General features: G+C 35.0%; 1 protein-coding gene across 1 annotated transcript in view; it reads right to left on the bottom strand.

The window, feature by feature from the left end:
- Positions 1-13,043, bottom strand: part of CNTNAP4 (contactin associated protein family member 4) — a 241,731-nt gene that overhangs the window by 193,996 nt on the left and 34,692 nt on the right. Inside the window, exon 2 of the mRNA XM_009561651.2 lies at positions 37-147. Within this exon, the coding sequence (XP_009559946.2) occupies positions 37-147 (111 nt within the window). The remainder of the gene's footprint in view (positions 1-36; positions 148-13,043) is intronic.

The following is a 13,043-nucleotide window of genomic DNA, read 5'->3' as shown; positions in this document are numbered from 1 at the left end:
AAAAATAACATCAATCAACACATAATACGCACTCACCCTCTCTTCGATTAAGCCTTGCAAATTCCGGGCTGTGACTGCTAGACAGCTCTGATGAACTGCTGAAAGATGACTGAGGCAAAGAAGACACCAACTGATCATCACAATTATCTGCCAGTGAAAAACAACACGTTCAGGTTAATATGATGAACACCACTTACTGTAACTATAATCACAGAGAACACTAGAAAAATATCTGAATCAGTCCTGTGAACAGCATATCTCTAAATATTTCCTCTTGTATTATATGAAAACATATCAGTACTGAAGCAGCACTTTCTCCCCCCCTTTTTTTACCCAGTACTTTATGAGACTGCCAAGGTGCAATTTATTACGTTCTTCAACCAGTGGCTGTACGTGCCCACTTCCAATCTAATTTTGAGATCATACTGATAAATTGTCCACAGCTCATTCACTATCATTTACATGGATAGTAACTGATGCTTTCTAGTCTTCGTTGTAGCATGGACTGACACCCTCAGCACACACCCTTTGTTTTCTTTAGACCTGCTGCCAGCACAGGTCTGTGCAACGACATCTAATATGCGATCATATAAAATGCAGCTATTTCTTTAAAAAAAATTAAATTAAATAAAAACAACTTTTAAGCACTGAAGAATGGCCACGTACACAACCTTTTGTTTTGCCAATGATATGTGTGTTAGATAAAGGTACAGCACAAAATCATTATAGCACAGTTCTTAGCATGCAAGTCCTAACATCACACAGAATAAAATCTGAGAGTTTCAGAAAAAGAAGACAACTGTAGCTCACAATCAATGGTGAGTAAGCAAGCAAATGCTAATCAATACTTTGGAAGTTAAGTGCCTCTCCAGTTCAATTGCTATACAGGGCATGTGTTCATTCTCCATTTAAACTCGAAAAATATACATCGAGAATCAACAACAGTTTTAGCTGAAAGAAGACTGACTTTAAAACACTAGAAGAAATATAAACAGGTGTTTTCCAAGCTATACCATGCTGGCATCTCTTGTTTATAAAATGAGAGGAAATTATGTAAAATATTAGTCTTTATGAAATGCTTCTTTTAGGACAAACACATTTTCTGGATGCAATTGATAAGTTATTTGTCATGGGTGAGTCATTCTTTTTCTAACCCTTCCATTTGTCTACCAGGTTTCCACTATCAAAATAATGAATATTAATTACTACAAAATCCTTCCTGATTCATTGATAATTAGGTGCTTCTGCTGAATTATTATGGATATTTTTATTAGCAACAAGACTTTTCTATGAATGCCTCAAGGTTTTTTTTTTATGACCTTCAAAAATTATTATTTTTTGTTTAAAGTTAGTTCATCTGGTTCTTTAAGCAAAGCTTTGCCTAAACTAACGGCCTGATGCTGAATATGACAGCTACAATTATAAGTTCTCTCAAATCCCGTAAGTAATATTCAGTCACTAAAAGAAGAATATACTACTTGCTTTTCATAAGCCCACCAAATTCAGAGCATCTCATCCACCTGAAAGGAACAAATAAAATTATTATTTTCTTTCATAAGTTTATTTCCTGCTCTAGCCTTCTATAACAAAAACTGCAAAATTTTATAAGTACTCTTTATTGTCTAACCACAAGCTCGTTTTTCACTTCATTATTTATAGATTAGATTTATAATGGTGAAAAAGGCTGTGCTACTTGGGACAAATTCTCCAACTGCTAAGCACAGAAGAAGAACAAAAATGAAGGGACACTAACTTTTTGAGCCAATGTATCACACTAGTAAGTCTTAGAAAAGGATGTCATTAGCAAAAGGTTTCTGTTACAGCTGCTGATGTAGTGTAAGCAGATGCAGATTACCCCTTTAAGTAGTGAAAGGCAGCAGTAAGGTTTTTCCAGAGATTTCTCTTCTTCAGGTTGAACAATCCCAACTCTCCTAGCCTGTCTTCATAGAAGAGATACTCCATCCCTGTGATAATTTCTGTGGCCCTCCTCTGGACCTGCTCCAATAGGTCTATTACTTCCTTTTGCTAAGTAGTCCAGGGCTGCATGCAGTAGATTGTCTCATCACTTTCATATGTCTCATGCTTTCACCTCTGCTTTTCTGGGTGAAGAGTGGCATGTGTTATGTAATGGATCACTGGAATAAGACCATGGGATTAACACTTGCAAGCACTGGCAAATATACAACAGGCACATAGTTTCACAACAGTGCTAGATCTGTCTAAGTTTTCATAAACTCTTAATTCATAAGGAAAAAAAAGCATATTTCCACTGGATGCATGTAATAGGTGCCTTTGCATTATTTCTTTTCTGCTGGCCACATTTCTTACCTCTTTTCTTCCTAACATACAAATTAGAAAGGAATTAATGGCACTGCATCATTCTGCCTAGATGGCCTAATACACATATTTGTATGAAAGTCATATCTTGCTTTGAGCACCTATATAGTATTTATCCTGTAATAATTCATAATTTATATTCACTTATGTCAATTTTAATTTACAATAGAAAGTTACATAAACAGTTGGATATATGCAAGATGTTCTCAAAAATCAAACAGTGCAAGACATTTTTTCTGCCTTTACACAAAAATTATGAGAGAAATGTGCAATGTATCACAATTATATCTACTCTGAATAATTATGCATCTATTTAACAACAGTTGCAATGATTCGTTTCATGAAAATAATTTCATATCAAATTATTTTTTATTACTTAGCACATGTTGCTTAAAAAGTTGCAGCTTACAATGCAGCTCCAAATTTAGTAAGAATTTCAGACTTGAATTTTACTTTGTGGAAATCAGCAGGGAACAGATGGTCAGTATTGACCTGTTTCTCAAATTAAATAAAAGCAAATGAAAGCATAATGTGTACAGCATGACGATTCTATAGGGAGAATATGTCTTCTTCACAGCGTAAGACATACTACACGATGAAACACTTGGAATTCAGTGTTCTCTCACATGCTCTTCCTTTCTCTTGGTCCCCCTTCTTATGTACAACAGAGTAGATCACACTGCTGAAGGATTTCTAGAGGAATTCCACATAGCTCCTCCAGGCTAAATAAACACTTCAGTAATCTACTCTAATAGGAATTTTAAAAGAATTGTCATTAACAGCTATGCATCATATAAGTTTATTAGATTTTTGTGATTTTTTTTTTATTTTTTAAACCATAGCTAAGGATATGCTATCAAATATCACATCCTTAGGAATGATATGTATTTTATATTATGAAGGAAATAATATGTATTTAATTATATTATGCTGATGTAGAGACATTTTGGCAAACAAAATCAAGCTCAGACCTACAGTCATTCTACAGCAGCTGTACAATAACTGCAGTATGCTGACACGATCTGTAGTATTTGCTATTTAAAAACAATGTCTGAAATGAGTAGTATTCAGCAGGATAGAAAGGCATTACTCTGTGAACAAGAGGTGAAAACCTGAAATGCAACAGATAACAAAAAAAAATAATCAAGACTACGCAGATGGAGGGGAGGATGTATAAACACAAATATATTACCTGTTTCATCACCAAATGAAAAAAGTTATTCAAATTACATATGAGGCATGCTTTTCCATACCTCATATTTCCAGTGCAGATTTAATCAAATTTATACATCAACTGAGGCATTTTATAGGACTAAAACTCTTAAGTTTTTCATGTACAAAGAATGTATATCATTTCTCCTCCAGCTTCAAATACTATCTCATTATGCAAATCAGAGTAAATCAGGATATTATTCATACAGCGGTATCATAATTTACATAGATCACAGTATGCGTTCTACAACAGACGGAGTTCAAATCGGATATCATGCAGTAAAGCAGTTATCACAGTTATGTTTATAGCACTATGGTTGATCAAATAAATTTTGTGGTTTTGACTAAAGTAGTAGATTGTTAAAATAAATATAATAAGAAAACCAGTAGAAATTGTGACAACCTGGGATTTATTTCTTCAAGATGCCTAAGTGTATATTTTCATGTAATGAAAAAAACACAATGACATTCTCAAGCACAATTCTTTTTTTTCTCTTGCAACATCGAGAATATATGTCATTGATCGCAGTTTGAATGTAACAGTCAGGCTGATGTATGTCACCTAAATTTTCAGCTTACTCCATAATATCGATTCATAGATTTTCACGTATTTCAATTTGATTGCAAATTTACTGACTAAGCAAACATCAGAGTCCAATGACTAGTTATTACAAGCTGACAATGCAATAAGGATTCTATTCATAATTATCTAAAATGTACATGTATTACATTGAGATATTCACTTTAAGACATATCTCAATTCAAACAAAAATATCCCAACAGAAGAGCATATACAAATTAAAATATTGAATTTTCCCTTATTAAACTTTTCAATGAAATAAAATCCAGATATTATATTGTTTTATATACTTATTTCTTTAAATTTTAGTTTAATTTTTAGTTTAAAAGTTCAAAACTTTCTCAACAAACAAGAACTAGCAATTTCTTAATAAAGTACTAAACTCCTCATAAAGCATGACATAGGTAGCAGAGAAGAAAAGAAGATTACAATGATTGACTTCCCTAAAACATTATTCAGTTCTTCAGCTTTATCAAGGACTCAGAGAAAACATTGAGTGCCTAATGAGCAAAGTAATAAACATTTTAACATTAACAAAAAAACAGCTGCTACACTAAGCCAAATGAAAACAAAACACAACAACAACAAAAAAACAAATCAAAGAAAGTTTATCAATCCTTCCTCAGTTAGGGAAAACTAAACCCCTAATCCTCAGACAAACAGACCAGCAAGGGACAACTGGAAACACAGTCTTAGTGAAACAGAATAGAAGAAATAATAACTGTGGGAGTCTGTAAGAAGCTTATTAATGTTCATCTTTCTCATGCAAGAGAAGCTGCAATGCTTAGGAAGGATCAACTGTGCTGTCATTAATACATTCAGATATGAATAAAAGAATTCTTGTCATCAAAAACTTCATGAAAAAAAAAGATGTCATATTGTATCAACTGGACTAGTACTTGCTAAAACCTAAAAAAGGTGTGCCACAAGATTTATCCTTTAATATTTATAAAATCTCCGATTCACAGACATGGACTTCAAGGTCCTCCTTTTCCTATTACTGCAAAGACTAAATACCCTTGAGCCTACCTACTGTTTTCAACAGAAGATATCTAATTCTCCCTATGAGTCAGAACATATCTCACTTTACTTAATAGAACCTTTAAACACGTTAATTGTGGTAATTCAGACTTTGGCCCATGTACAGGCCTGTAATTGATTTCAAAAGATTCACTGAATTTAATGAGATTCATGTGCCATAGATAAAAATAAACATGACCTTCTCCTCCTCTTGCTGAGAGGTATTGACCATAATGCTGATCCCAATTATGGTGAATTCTTCATCAATACAGATAGGAATAATGAGGCTAAGCCAAATTGATAGATTTACAGGCAATTAGATAAGGTTAGTTTGAGGCCTTCTGACTATACAATATGCAATGTTACTTAATATGAAACAAGTCTACGGTTGCTGCTGCTATATGCTTTCCCTTGCTTTTGTTTCCTGACTAGGTCTAAGTTGTCTTTTTTTTCCAAAGATGTTAAGGATTTCTTCATACTGGGTCTACTGCTGCCTGTTTGTAGCTAAGAGTTTAAAAACAACTAACTAGAAAAGTTGAATTGTTTCATGTGTGGCTCTTTGAGCTCCTTGAAGAAGTTTTTAGCCACTACTGTTTCCCTTTTCCACTCTTCAGTTCATTTTGTGGAATATTTTCAGGCATTTTAGGTACTTTTTAACATATATCATTTGAACTGCATATAGAAGCCATAAAAGGTCACAGTGATTTTTCTTTGCTTTGCTTTGCTGAGGTTTTCTACCCATTTTCAGCTGCTTACTCCTTTGAAAACTGTTAACCCTTCATGTTGAAACTGTACTGGTGATTGGCGTAGGTCGACGTGTTTGTTTGTTTTTGTTTAAACACAAGTTTTCATCAACAGGTTTCAGCTATTGCTTAGAGTGGGTTGGAGGGAGAACGAGGGGAGCTGATTGCTCAAGATAAAATAAGTCTTCAGGCTTTTGTAACAGTTTCTCCGTGAATGTAAAGAATTATTTACCACGACTGTCATGGCAAGGCTGATTCTTTTCTTGACTTTGAAACAAAATCTTCCAGTTTTTCTGATAAAATTTTTAGCCTTTGCAGACTGTATTTCACACAAATTCAGAACAGAATTCTGACACTTAGGTGTCAGTTGTTTCTACTATACTATTCAGATCAGGCACACTATGTTTACCTTAACAAAAAGATGTAATGCTTCCTTCAATTCAAGGAGATATTCACATTTCACAGTTGCAGTTACTTCATGTCAATGACAGATTAAGTGATCATAAAAAGCCAAATTTCCTCTATGCTCACTGACCACCCTGTTGTTGTACAGAGACAAAAAGCCTTTTTGTGACTAAATGTGGGAGCTCAAAAGCCAGACCAGAAGAAAGAAGAAAACCACTGTATTTAGATAGATCAAAACTTAAAGGACTGGAAAAGATATATGTGGGGCTGGAGCACCTCCAGTATGAGGACAGGCTGAGAGAGTTAGGGTTGTTCCGCCTGGAGAAGAGAAGGCTCCAAGGAGACCTTATAACAGTCTTCCAGTACCTGAAGGGGGCCTACAAGAAAGGCATACAGTGATAGGACTAGGGGGAATGGCTATAAATTGGAGAGGGGAAGATTTAGACTAGACGTAATGAAGTAATTCTTCATAGTGAGGGTGGTGAGGCACTGGCACCGGCTGCCCAGGGAAATTCTGGATCTCTCATTCCTGGAATTGTTCAGGTCAACAAACCTTCAATGGCTGCCACAGCTTTTATATCTGGGTATTGTATTTTTATTTAATTTCACCTTTTATTCTTATCTGACTTTTGAATCACTTCTGTTCCATATTTTAGAAAAAAAAAAAATCATAAAAAACTAAGGACTTCCCTGTTCTTGGTACCCAGAAATCAAGCCAAGAATCAAAAACCTTGGACTTAATTAGCATTGAAGATATATTGATAGTAACTGAGTTAACTAATTCCTGACTTTCTTGATCTTTTCTAGAAACCTTTAGTCTATGATCTGGTGCAAATGGAGTACTGTCATGAAAACACCTAATTTGTAGTGCCCTCTGAAACCAAAAAGTTCCTATTAAGTTCCACGATTATTGGATGAAATTTGTATTATTTTATAGATTCCAATTACATTTTATGTGTGTGAATTCAGTGATGAAATAGTATTTGATTCAATAAAACATTAGAGTAGGACAAATTAGAACTGAGAGTTCTAATTAAAAAACATTAGAGAAGGACAAATTAGAACTGATTGTTGACAGGAGAAATGAGTCATTTTCAGTTAGGTTCTTTCTATTCACTTTAAAGACATATGGCAAAATTTATTGATTAATTATTATTAATTAATTAATGAATAATATGCTTCAGTAGTGCTTTCAGATCAGCTTGTTCAAGGTGTATACTACAGAAAATCAAGAAAGCAGAGAGGCATACCTTCTGCTACATCGATGGTTATCTTGTCTATTTTGTCTTAAAGCCTCATTTCTTACCAAACAACAGTCAAAACTGGCAAGATTAAGTAGAACACATTCTAAAACATCAGCAGAGTCTGAAATCTGTGGGATCTTATGGGCCCTTGCTTAGTTGTATTAACTCACACTAATATTGTTTACTTACTATTTCTGCTATCAAAAGACCTTTCAGTGTGGTTTTATTGCCACTGCATTTGGTGGAGTCTTAGCATCATGGAATAACGACTGAAAAAAATTCTAATCCTAAGAGATAGATAGCTAGATAGACAGACAGACAGACAGACAGACAGACAGAAATGTATTAAATGTTAATGAGAATAATTTTCTGAGAAAAAAATTTAATTCAGTAGGTATAATGGGTTCCTTCTGCGAAAAGCAGTGAGACTAATGCAATTGTAATGTAAGCTGAAACTATCTTAAGCATCTGTGATAGTAAAACAGCAAGATTTTTAGAGAAGCAAAGCAGAATTTATATAAAATAAGGGAACAAAGAGAAGTTACTTACAATTTAAAATTAAAATATTTCATATCGGTCAAGAACATAAGAAAGTTGTTATCAGCATTAATTCTTTCCTGTGTAGGTGTGCAATATCTGAAAAGTAATTTTGTAACAGCATGAGATGTTCTTTGTCTTGAAGTATGTCTTACACTTACTCATTGGATTACTAAATTTTCACTGTTTTGCCCTCGCTCATATTATTTTAAAAAATTTTCAATATCCTGTAATACATAATATTTTTTTCAGCTGAGATACCATAAACAGAGTTCAGTAAAATTTTTTTGGGGGGTGAATAAAAACATCTTTGTCAGAGTATGTCAAAAGCCTTATTACCAGATGAACATAGAAATTGTTTTTCTTTCTCCAAAACTAGCAGATGTAGATAGAATTCACACAGAATAAGGAAGGGATTGTTTGTTTGTTGGTTCCAATGATAATTTTAACTTTAATTTTATTAAATCAAATTTTGCTCAAACGCAAAGGTTTTCCACCGGATTACATTTCTCTAGAAACAAACTAGAGACAAACTTCCTGTACTTAGAGTTAGAAAAGAAATGCATGCTTCCTTTTTATTGAAGGCAAAATTATATCTAAGTGTTTAAGAGAAAAATAAAAACATAATTCAGTGCCTAAACCCCCAAAAGCTTACATTGAAAAATAAAAAAACAAAACAAAACCAAAACCCTACATTAAATCCATGCAAGTAAACTCTGCCAAATGCCACTGAAAGGGCCATCTTTATAATGTGGTTGTAAAGAGCAATCTTAAGCAAACCACAAATAAAGACAGGACAGAACTCTACTTGCTGTTAAACAGGGTTGGGGGAGGGAATTCTGTTTAAGGGAAAACGATCATAGGTAGGAATATCTAAGCTGCAAGTGTCTCACAATTTTATTACTTTTATCAATATTTACTTTTGTTACTATCACTATATTGGCATAACAAAATACTTCTTTGCAATGGAAGTGTAAGAGTTCACATCTTCATGTACACAAGCCCTGGAAATGCAGTTATTTATTAAGAGATCAACACAGGTAGATCACACTGCATTACACTGGATTTGAGACAAACATTATCAGTCATTGCATCTCAGTTAAAGTAAGATAATTCTTAAAGCATCCCTAACAATATAACTTGCAGTTGTTTAATGAGACTTTAACAGCTCTTGTTATCTTTTCAACTACAAAGCATTTGCCTTCTATTGCCACAGCTGAGGCTTCAAAGAAAGGGACATCAAAACCCTTCCGGCACTTATCACAGGTATATAATTAACATCAATTCATTTGCACAAAAGGTAAAAACCAAGAGGAAAGTTGCAATACTAGGCACAACACTAGTGACTCCCACTGATGCTTTAGTCAAATACAGGAGGGGGACCAGTTATTTAGTATTCTGGCCCCTGACCACCACCTCCAAAAGCACAGAGCTAGCTTTGCTCCTCTTGAAAGCATCTGGCACAAGCAATTAAACTCAAGAGGTCTGAGAATGCTGAGGGGAGTATAGATAAAATCCTTGTTATGGTGCTATAGGAAAAGAGGAAATAAGAAAGTACACGCACGTATAATTTCAAGAAAAAAAGGATCAATACAAAATGGACTCCACTTACAGACTATAAAAATTGTCCTGGAAACAGAACAGAAAGCACATAATTCAAATACACACATAGAGAAGCAAATTTTATTGTATGATGTTGTAAATTTTCCTTTTTCTTCAAAATTTTATGAATTTAAATATCACTACTGTGAGGGGAATATACCTTTTTTCAGAGATAAAACTTCAAAGAGAAGAACTTAAGTCTAGCTTCAGTTGTAAGCCTGTGGATCTTGTTATCTTGTCACCATACAAAGGAAAAATCTCCTGTCCACACTGTCAGTTATATTATTTCAAGTGCAAGTTTGTACAGATGGTGATCAAGACACGTCTCAATTCTATAGTAAGATAAATTCCTTTTGTCTTACTCTGTGAGCTTTGGTCCCAGCCCCTGCATCACTTTGTAGGCTTACTCTGAAGGGAAGCTACCATCACAGAAATCAGCAGCAGAGGTCCATGCTGTGTACTGAAAACAAACTGATTCCAACTTCATAATTTGCTTTGTTCAATTATTGTTATATACTGCATTCATCAAACCTTTAATCATGGCATTACAGTCATTCCATTTTGAAGAAGTTTTCCATAATGACCTCAAGCATTTCTTAGGCCAGTAGGTCTTGGGATACCTTCCCCTTTCATGGACATAACCTGATTGGGGAGATCTCAAATGTACACACCCATACTACCAAATATACATTCACTGCAATAAGAAGCATGGTGTTTTGTATTGTCAATATGTAAACAGACAATTCAGAACATCCTTTGGTAACCTCTCTTTTTTATTATTATCATTTACATTTGATTATGTCATTTTGATCCATGTGTACACCGTTGACAAAACAGGACTGGGTGAAGTACCTGTCTCTGAGGCACCCTTTTAATCAAAGCTCAGTTTATTGCTATCACGTTATTTACAGCTACATATTTTAAGACTGGCATTGAGCCAGTTTTTAATGCAATTTAAGATATCCTACATTAATTACATAAAATGCAATACTTTTAGTCAGTCTTATACAGCAATATATCACATAACTAAGAGTTATGCAAGTATATAATATTAGAACTATTACAAAATGGTTTTGTGATAGATGTATAAACCAATACGTTAGACTTCTTCAGGTTATTAATGAAGGTTTTAAGTTTATTTGATCCGAGTACTAAAGCCCTCTCTGAAGTCCTGTACTAGACTCCAATTTACTATTACTCTAGTTTGTATTTATGCATCATATCCAAATCTTTATGAAGGTATGCTTCTGCCATTAAAAACTATCACCAGCATTTCATTAAAGTCCAAATACTACTTTCCACTGACAAGTGTGTTAATTACTCTACAGTTTACAAATTACAACAACAAATAAACTGATACTATGAGCTTTTTAGAATGTACGGACACTCACGGACTGCAAATTGAAATACTTTTTCCTATTGAATAATCAAGATCTACTGAGGTCTGATACCATTATGCATAGTAAACAATGTAATAGACTGTCAATTTGACTGGCATGCATGATGAAGTCTGACCTCATTAAACAGATGTAATGTTCTACAACAATATGACTAAATACTATGGTGAATTCCACAAATGAAAAGTCTTATAATGCAGGCTTTGTGAGGAAAAAAACTAGCAATTTCAGCTGTAGACAGAGATGCAGCATGGATAAATCTGCTTTAATACACAGGTTTATCCATGTATCATTCAATTTCCTATAAACAGCATAAGTGCCAAACAGCACTTTAAATAGAAACAAATTTCTCTAAGAGATATTCACAAGAAATTTCTCTTAAATTAAAACACATTTTTCACACATTTCTCAACAATTGTTTACTCCCTAAAATAAAACAAAGAAATATTTGGTTTGAAGCCCAATAGGCATTGAAGAAATCCAAGAAAAATAAAGTGTAGAAGGCATAGGAATATTATCAGCAGGCAAATTCCCACTCCTGTTTCAGGACACAATGCTGTTCCAGGAAGTACGTCAAAGGAGAGTATGTGCCTTTCCACAACACGCTAGGTTATAAATTCACTCAAATCAGTTCAGTGCCAAGCAGTGAAAGTTTCACTGCTGATATATTTCTTTGGGATATTTCTCTGACATAATCACCACCACCACCCCCCGACAATACTCTTCTTTCTTAAACTGAAATTCAGCACTGATCTAGCTGAGTAGTCAGCACACCCACAAGGTTACTGATGGGTTAGAAACTTCAGCAAGCAGTCACTTAGGAATTAAGACTGTTTCACTTTGGACTATAGCAGGGTCAATAGCCCAAACGAAGTGCATCTACATGAATACACGCAGCACAGGAAGCAAACAGGAGGAACCAAAGGTCATTGTATGACAAGAAAACTTGGCAAGTATAATTACCATCATGGAAATGTAGTGGCTATCAACTCTTCAGATGAGATAGGTGAGGAATAAGAAGCAGTGGGATAGCCCTTTATGTTAGAGGGTGTTTTGATTGCTTTGACCTTGATGGTCGCGATGATAGGGTTGATTGTTTATGAGTAAAAATCAGTGGAACGCCCAAAAAGGCAGATATCATGTTGTGAGTCTGCTACAAACCACACAACTAGGAAGAACAGGCTGATGAGATATTCTACAAGCAACTGGGAGAAGTCTCACAATCACTAGTCCTTGTCCTTATGGAAGACTTCAACTTATCTGATGTCTGCTGGAGGTATAATACAGCTGAAAGGAAACGGTCTAGGAAGTTCCTGGAGGGCATGGAAGACCACTTCCTGACACAACTGCTGAGTGAAACGACTAGGGCAGGTGCCCCACTGGCCCTGCTTCTGTGAACAGAGAAGCACTTGTGGGAGATATGATAGCTGGAGGATGCCTGGGGCACAGCGATCACAAGATGATTGAATTCTCAGTTCTAGGAGAAGTAAGGAAGGGAGTCAGCAGAACTTCCACCTTGGACTTCCAGAGAGCAGAGTTTGGACTGTTCGGAAGGCTGGTTGATAATGTTTCTTGGGAGGCAGTCCTAAAGGGCAAAGGAAACGAAGAAACCTGGATACTAAGAAGGAAATACTAAGAAGGTGGTGAAAGAGCAGGCCATCCTTGTGTGGAGAAAATAAGCTGGCATGGAAAAAAATGGATTTGGCTGAACAGAGAGCTTTGGGTAAATCTCAGAAAAAAGAGGAAAGTATATGATCTTTGGAAGAAAGAGCAAGCATCTCAGGAGGACTACAAGGATGAAGTGAAACCATGCAGACAGAAAACACAAGAAGGGCTAAGCCCAACTAGAACTTAAATTGGCCAATTCTATAAAAGATAATAAAAAATGTTTCTACAAAAACACTAACAACAAAAGGAGGGCCAAGGAGAATCTCCAGCCTTTACTGGACACAAGGGTAACAACAGT

The sequence above is a fragment of the Cuculus canorus genome, chromosome Z, assembly GCF_017976375.1.
Source record: "Cuculus canorus isolate bCucCan1 chromosome Z, bCucCan1.pri, whole genome shotgun sequence".
Taxonomy (NCBI): domain Eukaryota; kingdom Metazoa; phylum Chordata; class Aves; order Cuculiformes; family Cuculidae; genus Cuculus; species Cuculus canorus.
Note: the sequence above shows the minus strand (reverse complement) of the source record. Positions and strands in the feature narration are given on the sequence as shown.